The sequence below is a fragment of the Chelonoidis abingdonii genome, chromosome 1 (genome assembly GCF_003597395.2).
Source record: "Chelonoidis abingdonii isolate Lonesome George chromosome 1, CheloAbing_2.0, whole genome shotgun sequence".
NCBI lineage: Eukaryota > Metazoa > Chordata > Testudines > Testudinidae > Chelonoidis > Chelonoidis abingdonii.
Genome location: NC_133769.1, coordinates 271,781,958 through 271,806,624, shown reverse-complemented (window position 1 = coordinate 271,806,624; position 24,667 = coordinate 271,781,958). Strand labels below are relative to the sequence as shown.

Here is a 24,667-nt window from a genome sequence, read left to right as displayed (position 1 = left end):
GCCATGTAATTCAGTGCTAGATCTTTATTTTATAGAAGGATGATGTCTCATTAAATATTTGAGAAAATGTTCTAAAATAAGGAAAAAAGAGTTAAGGGGCACATTATGTAAGACTTTTTTTAAATAAACTATTATGTAATTGGACCAGTGCTGCAGTCCTTACTCAAGGAAAACTAGCATTTTGACATTAAGTTAGTTCTTTAGTTTTAAAATATATATTTAGATTTAAAAATAACAGAATGATAGATGTGAGAACATAGAGAAAAGAGGGAGTTAATATTTTAATACTAATTTGTGATTTGATTTTATTTGTTAAAAAATAGAGATATACATAAGTGATTGCTTGTATGGTGACATACTGTTTGCCTGTAAAATGTAATGAACACAAATATAGAGAAATGTCTTGCTCTGAGGGTCTTACAGTCTAAAACTAGACCAAATGCATGCCTTGAGTGGAAAGACAGACATTTATAGTATGGAATCCGTTGCGATAAGGGGGTGTCACATGCCCTACAGGAATAAGATGTTAATAAAACCCATGTTTCCTGTTACAACATAAAATCACACTTAACTGTTTAGTGACAAGTTATTGCTGACTTACTGCCATTTTAACAGGTACCATTAAACATCTTTAACTTTTTAATAAAAAGACAGGAAAAGCAGAAAAAACAGTAGAAGCATTTACAACTTAAACAGTGAAGTAAGTCTTTCATTGTAACAGTTTTCCTTGTTCCATTTCAGCTGTATAGTGTCTTTTATGGTTGGAAATCTCCGGTTGGTAGTCTTTAGATACTATGATGGTATTAACTGTACTTTTTTGTGGAGAAATGAGAAAAAAGTTACTTAAGTTGGTCCTGAGCTGCTGCTGCTGTGCTGTTCAAATATGGTCCTGGTTCCTTTAAGGGAAAACATAGTGAACTCACATATAAAGAATAGCAAAGATAGAAAATGTAACTCCTTTCTCTGGTGATGACTTTCAGTTGCAACCTCACTGCTGGGGAAACACAGGCACAGCACATGGTCTTATTGCCACTCTGAGATCTGGCATTGTTTTTAGCTTGCCTTTCTTGTTCACAGTAGTGTGGCAAAGTTGTGTTGCCCAGCTAAGGCAGAGTCTCATTAGACAGAAGACTAGAAATAGAAAAAAGGGAGAAATAAGGTGGGAAAGAACATGACACATTAGGAAGGGTATGATGGCAGGAACCAAAGACTGGCATCCTAGGTGTTGTTCAGGAGTCAGCCAGTTCTGAGGTGGGGAAGGTGAGGGCAGAGGTGAACATATAAGAGAGTGGTCATAGGTGCTGGAACTAGGGGTGCTGAGAGTGCTGCAGCACCCTCGGGCTTGAAGTAGTTTCCATTATATACAGGGTTTACAGTTTGAGTCAATGGCTCTCAGCACTCCCACTAGAAAAGTTGTTCCAGCACCTCTGATATTGGTGTCATCTGTTCCCACTATGGCTTGGTCTTGTCAAGGCATATTTCTGGTTCAGAACGATGAAGGCCCCATGGTGGTGTGATGCATCCCAGAAGATGGTGTGGGCAGCAGCAACCATGATGGTGAAGCTTGCTCCTTCTGCTGTTTTCATTTAGTAGCCCTCCACATAAACAGTGTCCAAGAAGAGGCAGTCACACTTCCCATTATAACGAACAAATTTAACACATTGTGGTGATTTCAACTATAAACATTTCTTCCCATTTCTAGAATCTTTTATCTTATTGTTATTGCAACCTGTGACTTTAGCAGGAACCTGGAAGACCTTTGGGTAGTTGTGGGAAACAATACTCTTTGTTCTTTAGATTTACTTACACATGCAAAATTTTACAAACTAACAGTGTCTTAACTCTCTCTCACTAGTATTCTCACAAAGTTATCCATGATAAATTTAGATAAGATGTTCATGTTTTGAATACTGTAATCCAACCCTACCTCCAGAAGGATCTAAATTACACATTTATAATTATCCATGAAAAAATGTACATTTTATTTTCCTTCAAAAGTTATTTTCTTTGTTTTATGTCTTTACCATTGCCCTGTCAGTCCAGTGCACATAACACACCATGTTAGTCAAGAGTGCTTACATTGGAGCTCAGTCAGATGTTTACCTCTTTTTAGATGTGTTGGTTTTTAGTCACTCTGAGCTATTAGCTGTTTTTAGTTTATTCCTTTCTCAGAGAACTAGTAGATAGTGTGAATCAAGCTTTCCTAAAATCCAGCAATGGAAAGGTGCAAGTCATACTCAGTGGTGGAAATCTCCTAGAAAATTCATGAAGCCAGGTCAAAGTGATTCAGTTTAGAAAATACTAATTCTGAGTTTTCTTGCTTTCACATGACCATTTATTTTTTAGTCCAACATCACCTTTGATTTCCTAAGATACCGTGAAACAATCTTACTTAATTTGCTGCACGGAAGCATAAACAGTATTTACTGTAGGCCCAGTATTTTTAAACTTGCATTACTGGAATGTGTATTTTCAGTTTATAACTTTCCATTTGAAGATTTTGAAAATATAGTCATGTGTGTTTCTCCCATCTCACGTGAGCTTTCTTCATGAGCTGACCTGACGGCACTTGAAACTGATATACTAACTTGACGTTTCAGTATTTTCATTATCCTCCTCTTGTATCCTTTACATGCAAAGAAATAGATGAAAGGATCCATGCAGCAGTTAAAATTCATCAGAAACACAGTGTAATGGAGGGACTTCTGGAAGGTTTGCTGTTCACTGCACAAAGGATTATATTGAAGCTTCTTGATCATGTGTTGGATAATTGCAATGTGATAAGGAGTAAAACAGATGACAAAAACGACAATTACAAAAATGATTGTGTTGATGGCCTTTTTGTTTATACCTGATTTTTCAGTTAATGGGTTTTCCTTAGCAGTTTGAAAAAGTTTGCAACTAATTTGAGAATAACAAAATAGTATAATTCCAAGGGGAATGATGTACCCTATTAAACAGGCAGCAAGAAGTATCCATGGTAGATGTGGAATTTTTTCAAAGTTTGGATATTCCATGCATGTAGTCCTTTCTCTTTCCTCGTTTGACATGTTCTGTATGAGCAATGGAAGTGTTTGGCTAAATACAAGAAACCAGACAAATATACAAATATACTTGGCATGTTTAATTCTTCTGATTTTGTTGTATCGAAAAGGGTGGACTACGGCAAAAAACCTGTCAATACTTAAGCAAGTCATAAAGTTTACACCTGCGTATGTGTTGATATAAAATATGAGAGCAGTTAGTCTGCAAAGTGTTTCTCCAAATGGCCAGTGAAATCCTAGTGCATAGTATGCTATTCGTGTAGGCAAGGCAGTAGTAAAAAGAATGTCTGAGAGGACAAGATTTGTGGAATAGAGGGTAGTAGAGTTGATTTTTTTTCTGTTTTTAAAAATGACAACAAGGGCAAGTCCATTTCCAAACACACCAAGAATTAAAATAAAGCTGTAAAACACAGGCAGTAAGATCCTTGCTGTATTTTGATGTTCATACAGGTCGCAGGAGTTTGTCTGAGGAGTTGTAAAAGCTGGGGTGACGGTGACCATTTTCACAACTGGTGTTTCTGGAGGAAATGCTATAGCGCTACAAAAAAGAAAAAAAAAACAAAAGGGAACATTTTGTAATAAATATAGACAGACTTCTTCCCCCTAGCAGCAGCCAACTGATCTTGCATCAGCCAAGATTGTAAAACCTGAAATGAAACTTGATTATGATGAAATCATTTTTTTAAGGTGGTTTTAAAAAAGTTCAGCTCTATTGCTTTGATCAAAGAAAACAAAACCATGCAGAAAGCAAAACTTGGGTGAATTCGGAAATTTCTGGCTTAGAAGAATATCTTTCTGTAGAAAATAAATGTTTGAGGTTAGGGAGAGAACTTTTAAAGAAGCCTGGAGGGGAAAAAAGCCCTCAGTTTTGTTTAAAAGTAAAATGAGACATAATCATGTGAAGTCACCAAAGGTCAGATAACTACAGAAACCTTTTAAAAGTTGTTTTTGTGAATTTTAGGGAGTTTTTATTTGGTTTTTTGTTCCTTTTTAATTTGCTAAGAGGTTCTGGCAGTGATACTAAATTTGTGACTTATTTTAGCATGTAACTAGAACTTAATTCATAGAGACCAGGCCTTATCAACATTAGTATTGCCTATAACAATTGAACTGAAACCTTCCAAACTCATTTAACTCTAGAACGAAAAGGTTGTTTTCTGCGACATAGTCCAAGTATATTGATTTCAAGTGGTTACTCACACTGTCACTGAAGCCGCTTTTCAGTGGTTCTTGGAACAGGCGTGTAATCTAGGTATAATATATCATACTTGTTGACTAAATGGAAATACAGCAAATTCAGAATAGCTTTAAATATATTTTTTAAAATATGAGAGGACATGATTGACCTAGCAGGCCTTTGGGACTCAAAGTCTGCAACTCTTGATTTTCGGGGCCTATAAATCTAAAAGCTTATGTAACAGAATTATAGAAATTAGAGATACAAAAGACCTATAACATCATTCAATTCATCTCCTTGTGAGTGCAGAATGTGCCCTATGATGTAGTTGTCTGTGAAGAATAAATCTGTAGATGTGTGGATCACGTATTTCAGATCTTACATTAAGCTATAAACATCTGCATATAGTGCCTAATGTCAGGGTAGTTATATTAAGCTAGATCATCTTTGAGACAGATTCTTCCGTGTAATATATCAGCTCCATAGTTGTACTATTACAGAAGACTATGTGAGAGAGAATGGTCAGACAGCTGGTACTGATAAATATTACAGGTAAGCAGTGGCAGCTTGTTCTTGAAGATTCATCATAAAATATGTATCAGATATCAGACATCAGAATACTTCATTCTGGGTTGGAATTAAAATCTGAAATGGATTTTTGTATCTTGGCTACAGCTTTTCTGGGATTTAATTTGCCCTGTTTGAGCCTAGAGATTGCTGAGCCTTTTCAAGTGATAAACTTGAAGTAATAACTTCTTCATGCTTTCAGTGGAGAGCCTAATTTGAATTCGGGTAAGTAAGCTTCAAAGTAAGCTTTGAATAGGAAAACGTGGTGTAAAGTAATGTCCATTATTTAGTGTTCATGAAAGCAAACTTACAGACATTACTTGTTTGGTTATGAAAAAGCACTTGCTAAGAATTGCTGTATAATTATATTTCTGACTATAATTTTATTTGAATGGGTTATGGATTATTCAGAGCATTTTGGCATGGTGTGAGTGGTCATTTAATAATGCATTTATCCTCGTGAGGATTGCTCTGATTTCCTTTCCTACTTCTTCTCTCCTCTTGATGTTATAATATTCCCTTGTTGCAAAAAATAATCTATCAGTCTAATCTAATCTAGTCTAGTCTAATCTCATCTACTCTCCTGGGTGCTTCTATAAGAATTTAAATACAGGAAATGGGTGTTTCTTATTTCCGTCTCTTGTATTTGATCTTTTCTGGTCATGTCTTCACCATTCACTATGGTACCCCTCTTCCACCCAGCTTTCCCTCAGGTAACTAGACATTAGTTCTTCTTGAGGAATTGTGGGATTTGTACTCTTGATATAATAATTAAAAATGAAGAGTCTGGTGTAAAACAAATGTATAACTATTTCTAATATACAGAGTACATACTATGCAAATACATATAACTGCAATATAGAAAAAACATAGTAGTTTTTTCCTAGTGAAAATAATTTTTGCTAAGCAAGAGTAGATGTTCATAAATTGTATCTGTAGCCTTTATTAAAATATAAATTGAAATATAAATATGTGACTTCTGTTGCTATGTTACAGCGTAATATTACTTGCATTCTTATGCTGAACTGAAGCTGTTAGTACTCTGTTATTGCTCAGATATCAGGCTGATGTGCCTGGTATAAAAACATAGATATACAGAGAGAGAATCTTGGCTGGATTGGTCTTGCCTTTTCTTACTAACACTAGACTAGCAACCATTAAGGAGAAACTTACTTCCTAGAGGAAGGTGTCTACAGTATTATTAATTAGTCCAAGAGTGATCTTTCCCTGTTCCTTGATATCCAGGCTGCCGTCTGTTTGTTTCATGGCAATAATCATTATTGCTTAGTTCATTATGTGACTAGAGTACATGATTCCTTCTCCAAAACCTCTATCACAATCCACTAGGTGGTAGAAAAGGGCAGTAGTGTTCTACGTGTTCTTGCCTGACCAAAAGTGAAGCAGATCACTTCTTCAGTGTTCCAAGCCTCAGCTTAATTAAACAGTTACTTGACTCGCACACCTTGGTATGACTGCACTGTGCTCCCATTGAGCCACTGATTCAATTCAGCACTATGCACTGAATTGGTGATTTACCCCAATGACTTTGTCTGTCATACTTCAGAATAGCAGCCGTGTTAGTCTGTATTCACAAAAAGAACAGAAGTACTTGTGGCACCTTAGAGACTGACAAATTTATTTGAGCATAAGCTTTCGTAGGCTACAGCCCACTTCTTCAGATGCATAGAATGGAACATCTAGTAGGGAGATATATATACATACAGAACATGAAAAGGTGAAAATAGCCATATCAAATCTAAGAGGCTAAATAATTAAGATGAGCTATAAGCAGCAGGAGGAAAAAAACGTTTGTAGTGATAATCAAGATGAGCCATTGCAGACAGCTGACAAAAGGTGTGAGGATACTTAACGTGGGGAAATAGATTCAATCTGTGTAATGACTCAACCATGTCGTTACACAAATTGAATCTAACACCTCTTGTCAACTGTCTGCAATGGCCCATCTTGATTATCACTACAAAAGTTTTTTTTCCTCCTGCTGATTATAGCTCATCTTAATTACTTAGCCTCTTAGAGTTGATATGGCTATTTTCACCTTTTCATGTTCTGTATGTATATATATTTCATTACTATATGTTCCATTCTGTGCATCTGAAGAAGAGGGCTGTAGCCCACGAAAGCTTATGCTCAAATAAATTTGTTAGTCTCTAAGGTACCACAAGTACTCCTGGTCTTTTTGTCTGTCATGAATTGCAATATGTCTAAGCAACCTCCAACAACTGCTACTGGAATACTTTTACTTAATTATATTGTTAAATGAAATGTCCTCCTCATGTCACCTATGTTAAAATACTGCTTCCCTGTGCTTAATTTTAAAGAAAATCATAGAGATGAACTGTGGTTTTACAAACTGTGTTGTACCTTATTAGAAAGATGTATCAAGAAAACTGTATCAGAGAATTTCAGCAACCACTTTGATGTCCTTGACATATCAATGGTTTGCTTCCTTGCTCTGCATAATAGGCTGATAAATGTGACTAGAACTTTAATTGTTTGTCAGTGTTACACCTGCATGAACTGACGATTCTCAATTTTTTATCATGCTTTTCCTTTCAAGTTAATTTAATGTAGAGGTTTGAAAAACATAACTATAAAGTTAGCACTTTAGAACACGCTTTCACAATTCCTAGAATACAAAATGGATATTTCATGCTACTGGAAGTCATATTATTTTTCCAGTATAGTGAAGAAAGTTATAGTGATATGGTTGTTTTGATTTTTAGTTTTGTCTGAATGAGACAATACATGAGAATGGGTAAATGCGGGTGCATTGTGGGCTGCAAATAATTTGATTGCGTTGATTCATAGATTAATAGATTTTAAGGCCAGAAAGGAACATTTAATAATGTATTATAACCTCCTGTATAACACAGGCCATAGAATTATACCAGTTACCTCTGTATTGATCACAATAACTTGTGTTTGACTAAAGCATATCTTCCAAAAAGCAGGGCTTTGGAGCAGAGCCCGGAACTGGAGCGTGGAGCAGCTCCGGAGCAGGGGAGCTGCATGTTTTTGCCTGGAGCTGGAGCGAAGCCAGAGCACAGCTCCAAAAGCCTGCCAGAAAGGCATCCATTCTTGGTTTGAAGATTTCAGGAGATGGAGAATCCACCACTTTGTTTAGTATTTTGTTCCAGTGATTACTCTTCCTTGCTCTTTAAAAATGGGTGCCTTATTTCTAATTTAAATTTGTCTGGATTTAACTTCCAGCCATTGGTTTTTGTTATGCGTTTCTCCACTAGATTAAAAAGCCATTTAGTACCTTATTTTCTCCCCCTGAAGATACATAATCAAGTCACTTCTCAGTCTTCTCTTTGAGAAACTAAACAGATTGAGCTTTTTAAATCTGTGACTGTAAGGCAGCCCTCAAATCATTTTTGGCTCTTTTCTGCACCCTCTCCAATTTTTCAATATCCTTTTAAAAATATGGACATCAGATCTGGACACAATATTCCAATGTTGGTCTCATGATTGCTGTATAAAGAGGTAAAAATCACCTCCCTAGTTACTCTCTTACTTATCCATCCAAAGTTGCATTAAACCTTTTTGCCACAAAATCACACTGGGAGATCATGTTGAGTTGCTTGTCCACTATGAGCCCTAATTCCTTTTCAGAATCACTGCTTTCCAGGATACAGCCCCCCAGGAGCGGCGCCAGAAACTGGCACCATAGGCAGAATTTGGGAGGCGGCATTTTGTGCGCTCCCCACGGGGCGTATGGGAGCTTCCGGTTCCACTCCCATCGTGCCGCCGAAGAAGGATCCTCCGCCGAAATGCCGCAGGCGACAGCAGCAGTCATTGAGCTGCTCAATTGCCTGCCGCTATTTTCCGCGGCACGTCGGCAGAAGGTCCTTCAGCGGCGCAATGGGAGTGGAACCGGAAGCTCCCGTGTGCCCCATGGGAAGCGCACAAAATGCCGCCCCCTGAATCCTGGCGCCCTAGGCAACCGCCTAGTGTCGCCTAATGGAAGCGCCGACCCTGCAGCCCCCCCATTCTGTAGGTATGGCCTTTATTCCTTGTTCCTAGATATATGACCTTACATTTGGCTGTATTAAAATACATTTTGTTTGACTGGGTCCAGTTTGCCAAATTGTCTACATCGCTCTGTATGAGTGTCATCTGTAAATTGTATCAGCAGTGAGTCTGCATTTATTTCGAGATCACTGGTAAAAATGTTCACTAGCAGCAGACCTAGAACCAATCCCTGTAGAAACCCATTAGAAAATCTGTCATTGGATGATATTAAAAAGCTACTTTTTGAGATCTGTCAGTTAACCAGGTCTTAATCTATTTAACGAGCGCTTTATTGATGTTATATAGTGTTAATATTTTAACTAGAATGCCATGCCATACTAAGATGCCTTACAAAAGTATAAGGCCTGGTCTTCACTTAAAATTTAGATTGACAGATCTATATCACTCTGGGGTGTGAGCAGATCAAACCCCCAGCATAGCCAAGATTAGGTCAGTGGAAGAGTGCAAGAATTACTTATAGCGGTGGAAAAATCCCTTCTTTCACTGTAGGAAGCATCCACACTACAGTGCCATAGCTATGCTGCTGTAGCGCCTGTAATGCAGACAAGGCTTAAGTATGTGATATCTGTGCAGTTACCTTCATTCATCCCAGACTGAAACCCGATTTATTTGACAAGCACTATTTTCCATAAAACCATATTGACTGGCATTCATTATATTAATATTCTTCAGTTCATTATTAATTGAATCTTATATCAGCTTTTCCATTATTTTGCCCAGGATTGATGTCAAACTCACCACCCTATGACTCAGGTCATCCTGCTTGGCCTTTTCAAATATTAGCATAACATTAGCACTCTTTCATTGAATTAGACAGTTGTTACTAAATGATAATATAATATTTTGTTCTATATTTCTATTGTAGCACCCAGAGTTCCTGGCCAGGATAAGGTCTCCATTGTGCTATTTCTATATAAAAAAGGCCATGACTTCTGCCTTGAGAAGTTTGTAAATCAAAATCCCTGATCCTGCAAGCACTTATGCAAATGATTAACTATACACATGCATGTAGTCCTGTTAAATTTAGTGGAACTGTTCATATACATAATATTAAATATATGTGTAAGTATTTGCAGGATTGGGGCATTAGATTGTGTACATTTGGACTGTATACAAGAGATGCAACTATTTCTCCCCCATACTGGCCTAGCTGACTGAATTTTTCTTTTTGTTCTCTACTTTTGCTATAATATGGATGAAAGATAATAGATTATTTTCAATTTTCTCACCAGGGCATGTGTAAATGGCTACAATCACATATAAAACATTATCCACAAATTGAAGTGATCTGTGCATCCTTTTATCGTTATAATTTTTATTGTTTGGAGGAGAGCAAGCATTATGAGAGTGGAAAGACAATTGTTATTTACTCTGTATATAAGACTGGTTTATTTATTCTAGTATGGCACACGTGATATTTCTTTAACAAAAAGACAAGGAATAATAATAATTTATTTTATAATTGGTTAAAAAGAGAATAGAAGGCGGGTGAGAGGAAGGGAGAAAGTCCAGCCACCAAATTCTCTGTTAGCTTGACTCCAGTGATCTGTGGTTTGAGATTTGTCAAACCTTTTTCAATATGGAGCATGATTAGACACTATAGTGTTGTGGGATTTTTGTTTGTTTTTTGTTTTAATTAATGTATTGCTCTTATCCTTATGAAATTTCCTAATTTGTCTGCTTCTTGCAAGGGTGACTTAAGTTGCAGGAAAAGTTGAGAGAAAAGTTTTGGGATCTGGTGGCAGTCTTAGCATTATATTGAAGACAGAGAAGAAATAATATGAAAGGTTTGAGTATATTTATCTAACCTTTATCAACATGATGGATTTCTTTTCTTCCTTCCTTCTCCAACCTAGGCTGAGGGACTCTCACCTCACGCCCCATTTTAGCCTCAGCCGTCTTTTTTTATCAGCCATTTTTGCTGATATATTAGTTTTAACAAAGTTATGAATGTTAGAAATTTGCATGCTAAATGAGTGCAAGAGAACATTTTAGGAGAGAGATTGGTGTGCATTAACAGCTTGGAAAATGTGCAAGGTTTCAAAACAGATTGAAAGGCTGCAGGAAGGCTTGCCCTAGACTATCCTGCCTCTTTCTAACACCCCAGCCTGGTGTTTTTAATATATTATATTGATTTCCAATTTCTCAGGGCTGTTGAGCTATGCCCAAAATACAGTGGTATGTCTAGATCCAGTGAAATTTGAACTCTGAGGAGTGGATCCCTAAGTTGCTACCTGGGCATGGTAAGCAGGTCCGTAGCCACCTTTTGGGCCTTGTACTCTGTGTTTTATGAGGGAGTTTTGAGGCCAGTCCCTGGACCTATCCTTTCAACAGAGGCGCTAGTGCAGATCTTGTAAGCAATACACCAAAGCATAGATAGAGCATATGCTCTTTGAAGTATACGTGAATTAATAGTGCCATTGAAAAAGTACACACACAAAGAGCACCAGTTCACTAGTTACAAGCTATATGTTTTGCTTCCAAGGAGTGCACATTCATGCAGATTATTTGTGAGTTGTTTCTCTTAAAATGCATCTAGGAAATAAATGCAAAACACTATGTTAACAGAACACTAATATTTGCACAATTAAAATAAAAAGTAAGAAAATGCAAAAGTTAGGGTTATCATACTAAAGATAACTCTGCTCTCTTGGAACTATGTACTGTAGTATCTTCTATTCCTGTTTTTCCATATTTAAAATTTTAATTTATTATATTTTTAAATGCTTAACAGTACTCAGGATGTGCAAAATGGCTGAGTTGGTGTTTCTGTAGGAAATTTATCATGTTTATTTCCTGGGGAGATTATTTTAACTGTACTTTGGATAATGTTTTATGACAGTCTTTATGACAATCTTTTGCATTCTAAAGTAATAGAAACTTCAATACAATTAGTGTAAACAAAAGGGGAAGAACAGAAGTACTGCTTGTTCAACAAGCTAATGAAGGTGCAGTAGAACGTCTAATGTCTACTGCCTAGTTAATGGTCATGTACCATTCCCCTTTTATATTTAGAAATAAAATCCAAATCTTTACTTAGTTTTTTTTGTTCTTTAAAATAAATATGTAAGATTTGTCTGCCCAGCATTCATTTGCCACTCTACAATGATAAATGAGTGATGGACAAAAAACATGTTGGAAAGGAAATAAATTTCATTTCAGCTTCCAAAGGTAACTTACAAACCACTAGTGCAGAAAAGATTTTAAAAAGTCTGTAAAGTCCTGGCATTGGCTGGGGAAGTGAGAGAGAGAGAACACATGCCCAAGTAGTTTCTCATAGGCACATCCCATTTTGTTGTTGCAGGAAAGATGCCTGTAGTAGTAGGGACAGTGGGCAATAAAGGCATAGTAATTTATCTGTTGCAAAGTGTAACAGAGGTTCCCATTTGCTGTTCCACAAAGAGCTAGCTGGTTACATCTAGCTGGTTACATGGTGCTGGCGCGCCTTGTTTTCAGTAATTATATTGGATTAAGACAGCTTTAAAAATATATTAAATACTTCTGTAATATTACTTTAGCATGTAAACAAGTGGTGCTCTGTGATTGTGAATAAAGGGAGGGTAGTGTGTGTGGTCTGGCTGAATGGGAGAAAAGGTGTCCACTTAACGAATTTCTCTCTCTGCTTGTGGTCTATGTGGTTTATGAAAAATGTGCGAGTCCTCTCGTGTAACATCTATAGTTGTTAAGACGATTTAGTGCTTAGACCAAGCTGATGTTGAGACAACTAAACTCCTTTCACTTAAAATTTTTAAACTGAATAAGGGAAGAACCAAAAAATGTAGCATTCGAAAAACTCTGAACCATTTAAAATAACACTCCTAAAATCAAGTAACATTTCAAATGGCAGCTTGTGCTTTAACACTGAAAGCGCTCTGCCTTATAATTAATACATTATTGATGTGTAACCTGTCCTGGTGCAGTCTCTGTTTATTCTGTTTTATATATTAAAAGCTACATAACTGTAATGACTGGCTGATAAAGAACAGTTATCAAGAAGCATTCAGTCGCTCCATTCAAAGGGAGCTGATTAAAGTGATAGCAATATGAACTGTTGGGTTAATAATCCATAAAGCTACCAAAGCTCACCTTTTCTGATCTTTTTACTATCCATGTGCTTAAAGATCTATGGGTTGTCTTTGTTTTGTTTGAAAAGTTAAATGAGAATTAAGAGTTGCTAAATTTGAAAAACGTTATTTTTTTAATGTTTTTTTTTATGTTCCGCTGCAGTATAAAAAATTATCAGTCTTATCAGTAGGGGATATTTTTAAAAATCAAATAGCCGGTAACATTGCATTAACTTCAGCATATGAAGATGTTTTGGGGCAAAAAGTGTAAGCAAATGCATTTTGGAAAAAGGAGCAACTATTCAGAAAAAGCTTTGAAAAGACAGTACATGTCAAAAGATGAGGGAGAAATTCTTACATGCCTCCTGGCAAATTATCATTACTATATTGTTTTTAAGTATGAGTAAAGTTTTGATTGAGAAGCAGTTGGGTTGAAAATAGTCTAAAGATTGTTTCATAGCTTGTAATATCACAAATATTTCCAGGCTATCTGCTGCCGCAAGTGTGCTTTCAGAAACTCTCAAACTATTGAAGTATCTTACCAGGTTCATTGAGTGACATGCACAGAAAAAGAGAGAGAGGGAGAGCTTTTAACTTAGAAATATGAAGTCTTTGTTTGACACATTGAAATATTTACTGAAAAATATTTTCTTCCACATTAATCTCTACATTGATATGATCTAAATTACATTATTTTGCAAAAACTCCATTCTAATGCAGCAATGAACTTTTGCATTTTGTTTTTCAAAAGGCTATATTATAAATAAAACATTTTAATTCAACTTGTTTATCATTGAACCCAAAGATGAATTGGTACCTGGATTAAAAAGTAACTAATAGTCTTTCTATTGTAACTTGCCTGAGTAAACTGTTTTAATGGCATAGAATTTCTCCTGTTGACATTTCTCTCTCCCACCCAGAAAGAATATATCCATCCAGCCACATGAGAAAATTCAGTGCAATACAAGAATACATTAACTTCCTGGAACTATTTGTTGTATTTCAATTAAAACAGCAAATTATTTTTTAGTACTTACATATCAGTGGCTTTTTAGATCCTCTGTGCAGTAATTGTGTAGAGCAGTGTAGCTTAACTATGAATGTTTCCTTTTTGCTCATTGTTTTTAGGAGTGATTGCGTGAGACTGTCCTTTTATGGAGTGGTGATATTTTTTTCCCCCTTGTGCAAGAAGTATTTTTTCTGTACTCTGATGTTGATTCGCTACCTGAGTTTTGAAGGGAAGTGAAAGCACCTCTCTATTTGAGGTGTCTTTCTGCTTCTTTTTAAATTAATCTGTTCAAAAAAGAGATTAACTAGAAACAAAAAGCCCCTAGAAGTTATGTATCACTAACTTCCATAGAAGGGACTTTACCAAGACTTTTGCTTAGTTGAACCTCTAACCAACTGAAAATTCCAGAAGGAAAAACTTTTCATATTACTTTAAAAAAAATGAATGCATTTTAAATTTGTGCGTGGCAGAGCTCGGTACTTAAGAATCTGTGCTTATTTAAAAATGTTTTGCAGATTATTCAGCTAAGTGACATGGTGATAGGTACTATATAAAAGTAGTACTCTCAGTGTCCATGTTCATACTATCAGTGCTTCAAGATCATAGAGAGCAGATTTTTAGAAAGATATTCTTTGAAACTGTCTATAGTAGAATAGACAAGGTGGGTGAGGAAATAGCCTTTATTTGGCCAACTTCTGTTGGTGAGAAACACAAGCTTTCGAGCTACACAGAGCTCTTCTTCAGGTGTATCTTGAAAGCCTGTCTCTCTCATCAACAGAAGTTGGTCCAGTAAAAAATATTACCTCTCCCACGTTGTCTCTCTAATATCCTGGGACCGACACAGCTCCAACACTGCATGTAGTAGACCAATAGTTTTCAAACTTTTTTTCAATTGAAGAAAATTGTTGATGCCCATGACCCAACGGAGCTGGGGATGAGAGGTTTGGGGTGTGGTGGGAGCTCAGGGCTGGGGAAGAGTGGTGGGGTATGGAGGTAAAGGCTGCGGGGTGGGGCCAGGAATGAGGGGCTCTGGATGTGGGAGGGGCTCTGGGCTGGGGCAGGGAGTTGGGGTGCAGGAAGGGGCTCTGGGCTGGGGGTGCAGGCTCCAGGGTGGGGTCAGGGATGAGAGGTTTGGGGTGCAGGAAGGGGCTCTGGTCTGGGGGTGCAGGCTCTGGGGTGGGGCCAGGGATGAGAGGTTTGGGGTGCAGGAGGGGGGTCGGGTTGGGGCGGGCTCAGAGCTGGAGGTGCGTGAGGGGGTCAGGGCTCTGGTCTGGGGGTGCAGGCTCTGGGGTGGGACTGGGGATGAGGGGTTTGTGGTGCAGGAAGGGGCTCCAGGTTTGAGGGGGGGCTGAGGATTGGGGCATGGGCTTATCTCAGGTGGCTCCTGGTCAGCGGCACAGCAGGGGTGCTAAGGCAGGCTTCCTGCCTGTCTTGGCGTCACGGATCGTGCTGCACCCCGGAAGTGGCCAGCAGCAGGTCCAGCTCCTAGGTGGAGGCACAAAAGTGGCTCTACATGACTCTCGCCTGCAGGCACCGCCCGCACACCCCCCAGCTCCCATTGGCCAGGAGACGATGCGGGGGCAGTGCATGGAACCCTGTGGCTCCCCTGTCTAGGAGCTGGACCTTCTGGGACGCAGTGTGGTGTTGGAACAGGTAGGGACTAGCCTGCCTTAGCCGGGCAACACCGCCGACGAGACTTTTAATGGCCCGGTCAGCAGTGCTGACCAGAGCTACCACTACTCAGTGCCTTACAGTATGTGACCCAGTACTGGGTCACGACCCGCAGTTTGAAAACCACTGTAGTAGAGTAAGCATTCTAGGGACTGTGTCTTCTCATTCAGCTTGCAGAGCGCTTATTGTACTTTGATCACTACTGCAATACAGATAATAAATAACAGCACAGGTATAAAATACTCATGTCAAAAGTGCCACAAATAATTAAATTGTAAAAATTTTAAACTGACCCTAAAAAGATTTATTGGCTTTATTGGAACACATTAGGAAAAATGAAAGGAATGATGTTTCAGAATTTTATGATAAGCTATTGTTACCTGGTAGAACTTTTTTTTTTTTTTTTTTCAAATAGCTAAATCATCTACTTGCTAACAAGGTTATTGAGATCAATGACGGATGGAAAATCCTGTCACTTGCTTTTACGACTGTAATCTAGAATTACCTGGGATTTCCCCCAGAAACTCCTACTAATCAGTTCTGCAAAAACTGGGCTGTGTTTAGTGGCCTGGTTGAGTGACCTGGTTTTAAAATCTGAGTGAGTAGGCTTAGTTAGGAAGTAGATTACTAAAAGGTCTGATCCTTTAAGATACTTAATGGCTCCTCAGTGATGCTGAGCCCCCTCAGATCCATGGAGCTGAGTAGTTGGTTAGGCCTGTCAGCACCTCATTAGATCAGGTCCTTGAGGTGTATTTCTGTTCCAGCACCAGATTCAAAAGAGCTTTGGGATGATATATCTTTTTTTCTTTTTCTTTGTGAGGGCGGAGATGGAGGAGTTAAGCTGCGTCACTGCATGCTTTACCATAGAATAGAATTCATTTCTATGAGGAATTGAGAGAGAAACTAATGTTTGAAGAGAAATTATACAAATTACATGTGACTAGACAAAGCAATACTGCCACTCTATTCTGTGCCCAGCAGTAAAAATACTTAGTATGCCATCAGAAATTTCTAAATATGAAGTCTGGGTGTGATACTTGAGCAAGGGCTGACTGTCTTTTTGTCCTGCATCTGTACAGCTTCTTAGCACAGTGAGTCCCAATGCAGGATAAATAATAATATCAAAAGAATTAGATTATTAACTGTTGTCCTTTTCAAGGTTGCTTTTGCCATTGAAAATGTCACCAAAATGTCCCTCCCCTTTCTCACACCTGATCTGATACCATCATGCATAGCTTTGATAAATTGGATTACTAGAATGTACTTTCTTGGGCCCTACAGAAAGCTTATCCAGGGTCCCCAGCTAGCACAATGTAGCAGTGTGGTAATTGTTGGGGTGGAGGAATTCTGCTGGAGTTGTTCACTACTTGGTTTCTGTTATTATGCCACTCCTATCACTGCAGAATCTGACTGCCAGTTCCAGAGTTTCATCTCCATTTGTACGCATAAGTATCACAGACCTGGTCAAGCACCCTTTTGTGGCCACTTGCTAGGCTGCTGTGAGGGAATTCAACCTCTGGATCCAGTGTGCTTTAAGCCTCTGGAGTCTGAGCCAAGTCCGGGCACTCCCACTGTCTTGGGGACTCTAGGCATACTCTTAGGGTGCAGATCCTCCTAAAAACTGAAACCTTGCAGTCCAGTTGCCTAGCTCCTTTCGCTCGTGTTGACCCATGAGGCTCTCCCTGAGCTGAGACATCCTCTCCCAGAACTCCAGCTGTGTGGATATTCGGAATCCACAGGTTAAGTCTTGAAAAGGGCATGTGATGGTTGTAACACATAACACACAGACCACCATTGCTCTTTAATAGCACGAAAAAAACCACAAATCTATACAAAAATAAACCCTACGCACGTTCCCTGCCTCAGTTTCCTCACCATTCTAGAGCATTCAGAAGATGGTCCAAGTTTAATGACCTTATGTACTGATAGCCCTGTACCACTACCCCTTGGAATTTCTGTCGAGTATGGAGGTATAGAGACAATGGAGAAGACAGCTAGCTCCCAGTTTGCAGTCTGATAAAGACGCATACAGAGAGCTCAGACAGAATTCGTAAGCTGTACAGACAGATTTCCTAAATCATCATTGTAGGTTGCTTGTTTGTTTGAGGGTTTTGGTATGTAAAAGGGTTGCATGTAAGCTAATGTGCTTACGTGTTCTTAGGGAAGGCAAGATCTAAGAAATACACTTTGTATTTTGAGCAGTTGTGGTACTTCTGTCTACCTACTGACATAAAGGCCTCATCATTTTAATATTTGAGCACCTCACAAGGATTAGTGAATTTATCCTCACAGTACCTCTGTGAGGTAGGGGAAGTATCATTATCACCTTTTTGCAGAGAGAACTGAGGCACAGAGCTGTGAAGTGATTTGCCCAAGGTCACACATGGAGTTTGGGGTAGAGACAAGAATAGAACCCAGGTCTCCTGAGTCTTAGTCTAGGGCCATAACTGTAGGGCAATCCTTCCTCTCAAGATCAGGTCCTCCTCTTTGAGGAAGAGTTATATAGTCTGGGGCCAGCTCCTGAGTGATTCCTATTTCGTGTATAGGTGAGCTTCACTCTTCTGGGAACAGTTTCATTATCCTGAGTATCCCAGTGGGTGAGCTAGTCTTTAGGTTTTCTGGATTCTATTGAACATTTTCAGAATAAGGACTGACCCCTTAAGCTTAACCTGGTGCTTTGTGGGCAGTCAGCAGAGAGCAAAGCATTGAGGTGATTTGCTCTTGGTAACGTGTGTTACTTAGGACGCGTAGTGTTGCATTTTGCATTAACCGCAATTTTCTCAGGGCTCTTGCTCTCAAGCCCAAATAAATTTAATTGCCATGAATGTTGTTTTAGCTTATGTTTCTGCATGGCACTCTGTAAACAGTACAGGACAGACCCGTTTACGCATGAATCTGCTTAATGTGTGGTAGTGTCATGCCTCCCAATGCTACCTATTTAACAGACGAGACTTGTTAACACGTGGTACAGGAACTTGCTATGTAGTGCTGCAGATTTGCTCACTAACTCACTGACATAGAAATCGACTGGAAGTGTGGAGCGGAAATGTGTTGTATGTCTTTACCGCTGACAGGGGGGAAGGGGCAGCAATATTAAAGTGCTGCTGCGGCAAAGGACCCTGCAGTGCTTTAAGGTCCCTGCGCCTTTTGCCCCTCACTCGGCCACCAACAGGGGTGGGGGCAAAAGGAGCAGCTGCCCCCGGGCCAGTTATTTAAAAAGGCCTGAGGCTCTGGATGCCGCTACTGCAGCAAAGGCATCTGGAGCCCCAGGCCCTTTAAATCGCCACAGGAACCCCGGGCGGCATGGACCAGGCAGTCTGGAAGGGCTGGCTGGGAGATGCTGACCCTAGCCCTGCCCCTTTCACCCTGGGCCGTGCCCCTTCTGGGGGCCCGAGCCACCCCCACCCTGTACCGGTAAGTGTCCTGAGTTACTTTCACCCCTATGTAGTAGTAATAATCTTTTTATTAGATTACACATTTGAATTTATATTCTTGCAAAGCGCTGTTAACAGATAGGCCTGTAGTATTTGAGACGCTGTGAATACATATATAATCCTAGATGATTATACCTGTGTATATATAGAGATATTAAGATATTTCAGCATAGCCCTCTTAACCCGCAGTCCGTTAACATGTGATCATTACAGCTTGACTCCCGACATCCGTGCGTAAATGGGTCTGTACTGTATGTACTAAAGAAAAATGTGTAGTAGTTAGTAATAACAGTAGTATAATGGGTTATTCCAAGTGAAATCACTTAAGGTTTATTTCTGCAAACTTTACTCCCACAAAACTTCCATTAACTACAGGGGAAATTTTTGCAGATGTACCTCTGCAGGATCAGCTCCCTAATCTTTACTTTATCAGTTGTAAAACCAGATCTGTTTTCCCAAACTTTGCACTGACATTTGCTAAATTTAAAAGTATTTAATTTTCAACTGTTTTAATTTTTTTTTAATTTTGAGTATTGTCTTTTTCTCTTGAAGAAAAGGATAGGTAGGAGTGCCTGACTGATCTTTTCTATATCAGCTCATAGTTTATACACCTCTGCATTACAGAATCTCCTGGGTTTTGTTTCCCCGTGTTCCAGACAAAATAGGTCCATCACTTTAAACTTTTAGGCTATGAAAACCCTCCTTTTCATTTTTTTTAATATATAACACCAATAACATAACACGTATAACATAGTGCTTTTTTCTAAACCTTTGCTATGTTTGTTTTGCAATGAGTGTACTGAAATTGAATGTACTTGTCTAAGTGATGAGTGTGTAAATGTAGAACATTGTGTTACAGTAGATCTGTGGCCTGGATATGTTATCCATGTGGCATGTTCAACGTTTGTTCTGTTCCTATTCATATTCAAAATTTTCACTTTTTTGAAAATGTAAGTTTCTAGCCCCCCCTGTCTGCAAAGGTAATGATCCAAATCTGAACAGAACATAAACTCAGTTTGTAGATAGTCTGAGACTTTGGCTTTTAGAAATTCACAACCAGTCTCCCACCCTTCCCCTAAACTCCCAATTTATCTGATTGTGGTATTGACTCTAAATTCTAATGATGACACCTGAAAGGTCAGCATAAATTATTTTATAGCTGATTATTTTGTGGATAGAATAGGGTAGGGGCTGTGAGTGAATCCACTTGGAAGGGGGTTTACGAATTGCTGCAGGAAAGGAAATGTAGAGGGAAGAAAGGAGAGACACAAAGTCAGAAAAGAGGGAAAGAAAATGAAGATGGTGAAGAAGGAGAAGGAAAGGCCAGAAGCAGCAGTGGTTCTAAAAGAGAGCATGTTTTCCCACTGAGTGATATTGACTGGGATAATACCTTATTGAACAACTACTTTAATTCAAAGTTTTAGGATCCAGTCCTGTAATTTACAAGGTATGGGTGGATTGTTGTGCCTGTAAGAATTGAAGTGGACAGAGACATCTACTTGTGTGTTATAAATGTCAGGATCCGGGCGTTAGGGAGATATAAATACCATATTCAACCTTTGATTCATGTGCTCAGCTCCCATTGACATCTTTGGAAGAACAGCTGTAGATCAATGGAAGTGTATAGTCCTAAATGTATGCCCAAGCCATATAACTTAATTAAAAGTGCAGAATATGTCTCTTTGCACAAAATGAGTTTGATACTCCTGATTCAGAGTGAGTTTAAAGGATTTCTGTATTGGTCTCTATCTGTACTGAGCTGTTCACAATGTTAGGATTTTGCTCCTCTGAGAAACTGAAATTCAGTCAGAACCCATGTAAAGTCCAAATGGATATAAGTAGGAGATATGGATTGAAACTAAATAAATAAAGATTTAGAGTAAATATCAGAAGTTCTAACAATGGGGAGTAGCCTCCCTATGAAATTCTGTAACATCTGTATTTTGAACATTTGAAATGGAGCTGGCCAAGGCAGTCAAAAATGTAGGAACCAATCCATCATTGTTAATGAGATGAGTGAATAGGCCTTTTCAATCTCACATTGCTGTGAAGATCATCCTCTCTATTTAAAGTAAACATGTATTACTTAACCAAAAATACAAACAATGCAATAGCTGGTTGCTAAACTCTAATGGCAACTAGAGTGAAGAAATATTGAGGTAGTCAGTTATGGTATCATGTGAAAACTACATTTGCTGTTGCGGCAAAAGTTTAAAAAAAAATGAGTTTGCTGTAGATCTTCTAATGGATTGATATTAGCTATTGTGTCTGTTATAAGGAATTGAACAGTTGAGTGTAGCAGGGTTGATTCTACTCTCTATTGCACTGGATTAGGTTGAAGTAACTCCACTAAATTTCAGTGGAATTAATCTGACATAAAACTAGTGTTACAGAGTGGAGTTAGAAATTAATAAAACCGGGCATGATAGAAGTACAGAACATAATGGTGGTGTAAAGAAAGTAAATCAGAAGCTCTAGTATAAAAATATAAGCATGGCAATGAACTTGGAATGAAGCAAATTTAAAACTGATAAGAGGAAATATTTTTTACACAATGGATAATTAGCCTATGGAACTCAGTGCCTCAAGATATTCAGACCAACATTTTAGTGATATTAAAAAAAGAAAGAGACATAAGGACAAGGAGAGCATCTCATCTGCAGTTACATTAATTATGATTTTTAAGGGGCACTGCCCCAAATCTTTCAGGGCATAAACCAGTTGCTAACATATTGATTGCTATCACCAATAATTGATTGTCTGCTTTCACGTTTCTTGCATCATCCTCTCAGTTATCTGGAATCTGGCCATTGTCAGACACAGGATACTGGATTAGATTTGCCACTGGCCTGATCTTCAGATGACATTTTCTGTTTCTTTGTTGCAATTTGCAGTGGATATTAACATTTAAGAAAACTTTGAATGTTTACTATCTGTGTTAAAATGCAGTAGTGGTCATGGGAAATTCCTTTCTGTAATTTCCCTTCTTAAGTGCACTCTTAATTGTAAAGCATGTGTGTGTTTTGAGTCATTATTTAGTACAGAAGGAATAAAACCTGAAAAGTACACTACAGTTTTGGCAAACTGTGAAGTTATTTGCTCAAAATGCAGGGAATTATAATTTCACAGGTCAGAGAACATTTGGAAGTTATATATGTTCTGATAATATTACTTTTGAATACAATTTTAGGATGGCTGTATGAATGTATACTCCATTTATCTTGTTGTAATTATGGATTCCTTAGATGATGATACGTAAAATATAAAGAAAAAGTTGGCAAACTGATAAGTATGTGGGTTTTTTTTGTTTGTTTGGTTGGTTTTTTTTGAAAAAGCTGACAGGTACAGAGGAGCACTGGATTTAGACAGACCCTCCCATAGGGCAGGATCTATTAACAGGGATTCTCTATATCCTAATAAAGAGGAGAGGATAGAAGTTGATAAAATACATGTAGGAACTGAAGAAAAGCAGTCAAATGAAAAAGAATATCATTCAGTTACACCACATGAAAGCAGTCAGTTAAAAAGTGACACATTTTATAAATGCTTGCTTACAAATGTTAGAAGTCTAAATACTAAAATGGGTGAACTTGAGTGCCTGGTATTAAATGAGGATATTGATATAATAGACATCATAGAAGCTTGGTGTAATGATGACAATTAGTGGGGTACAAAATGTATAGGAATGACAAAGTAAGTTGTGCTCATGGGAGAGCAGCATTATATGTGAAAGAAAACATAGAGTCAAATATAATAAAAATCTTAAATGAATCAAACTGTACCATAGGATCTCTATGGATAGTAATTCCTTGCTCTCATAATAAGAATATAGCAGTAGGGATATATTACCGACCACCTGGCCAGGATGGTGACAGTGACTGCAAAATGCTCAGGGAGATTAGAGAGGCTTTAAAAATAAAAAACTCAATAATAATAATAATAATATAATATGGGATTTCAACTATCCACATATTGACTGGGCACATGTCACCTCAAAACAGAATGCAGAGATAAAGTTTCTAGACACCATTAATCCTGGAACCCACAAGAGGAGAGGCAATTTCTTTATTTAATCCTAAATGGAACACAGGATCTGGTCCAAGAGGTGAATGTAGCTGAACTGCTTTGTAATAGTTACCATAATATATGAGTAAATTTAACATCCTTGTTGCGAGGGAAATACCAAAGAAGCCCACCATAGCAGCGTTTAATTTCAGAAAGGAGAACTGCAGAAAAATGAGGCTAGTTAAATGGAAATTGAAAGGAACGGTCACAAGAGTAAAATGCCTACAGGCTGCATGGAAACTTTTAAAAAAACACTATATTAGTGGCTTAAATTAAATGTGTACCCCAAGTTAAAAAAACATAGAAGACCAAAAAAATGCCACCATGGCTAGCAGAGTAAAAGAAGTGGTTAGAGGCACGAAGGCACCCTTTAAAAATTGGAAGTCAGATCCTACTAAGAAAAATAGAAAAGAGCATAAACTCTGGCAAGTCAAATATAAAATATAATTAGGCAATCCAAAAAAGAATTTGAAGAGCAATGACTAAAAGTCTCAAAAACTAACAGCAATTTTTTTTAAGTACATCAGAAACAGAGAGCTTGCCAAACAGTGGGGCCACTGAACAATTAAGTTTCCAAAGGAGCACTCAATGAAAATGAGGCTATTGCAAAGAAGCTAAATGAACTATTTGCATCAGTCTTCACTGTAGAGGATATGAGGGAGATTCCCACACCTGAGTCATTCTACTTAGGTGACAAATCTAAGGAACTGTCCCAGATTGAGATGTCAGAAGAGGTGGTTTTGGAACAAATGGATACATTGAATAGTAATACGTCTCCAGGAGCAGATGGTATTCACCCAAGAGTTCTGAAGGAACTCAAATATGAAATTGGAGAACTTCTGACTGTGGTATGTAACCTATCACTTAAATCAGTCTCTATACCAGATGACTGGAGGATAGTGAATGAGATGACAATTTTTTAAAAAGGCTCCAGAGGTGATCCTGGCAATTACAAGCCCGTAAGCCTAATTTCAGTACCAGGCAAATTGGCTGAAACTATAGTAAAGAACAGAAGTATTAGACACACACATGAACACAATTTGTTGAAGAGTCAACACAGCTTTTGTAAGGGAACTCATGCCTCACCAATCTATTAGAATTCTTTGAGGGGGTCAACAAATATGTGGACAGGGTGATTGTCATAAACAGATAGTTAAGGGTTAATGCCTCTTTTACCTGTAAAGGTTTAAGAAGCTCAGTAAACCTGGCTGACCACCTGACCAGAGGAACAATAAGGGGACAAGATACTTTCAAATCTTGGTGGTGGGAAGTCTTTTGTTTGTGCTCTTTGTTTTAGGGGTTGTTCGCTCTTGGGACTAAGAGGGACCAAACGTCAATCCAGGCTCTCCAAATCTTTCTGAATCAGTCTCTCATGTTTAAAACTTGTAAGTAACAGCTAGGCAAGGCGTGTTAGTCTTATTTTTGTTTTTTCAACTTGTAAATGTCCCTTTTTGCTGAGAGGATTTTACCTCTGTTTGCTGTAACTTTGAACCTAAGGCTAGAGGGGGTTCCTCTGGGCTATATGAATCTGATTACCCTGTAAAGTATTTTCCATCCTGATTTTACAGAGATGATTTTTA

General features: G+C 38.3%; 2 protein-coding genes across 3 annotated transcripts in view; one reads left to right on the top strand and one right to left on the bottom strand.

The window, feature by feature from the left end:
• UBAC2 (UBA domain containing 2) overlaps window positions 1–24,667 on the top strand; it is a 190,267-nt gene that overhangs the window by 103,647 nt on the left and 61,953 nt on the right. The gene's annotated exons all lie outside the window — the stretch shown is intronic.
• On the bottom strand, window positions 280–14,015 carry LOC116818579 (G-protein coupled receptor 183-like). The gene is made up of 2 exons (XM_032769600.2): window positions 13,946–14,015; window positions 280–3,582 (listed from the first exon to the last, which is right to left on the bottom strand). The coding sequence occupies exon 2, from the start codon at window positions 3,543–3,545 to the stop codon at window positions 2,478–2,480; it is 1,068 nt and encodes a 355-aa protein (XP_032625491.1). The 5' UTR covers window positions 3,546–3,582; window positions 13,946–14,015; the 3' UTR covers window positions 280–2,477.

Excerpts from the sequence above, each read along its gene's own strand:
- LOC116818579 (XM_032769600.2), bottom strand. The coding sequence starts at position 3,545 with ATGGTCACCGTCACCCCAGCTTTTACAACTCCTCAGACAAACTCCTGC.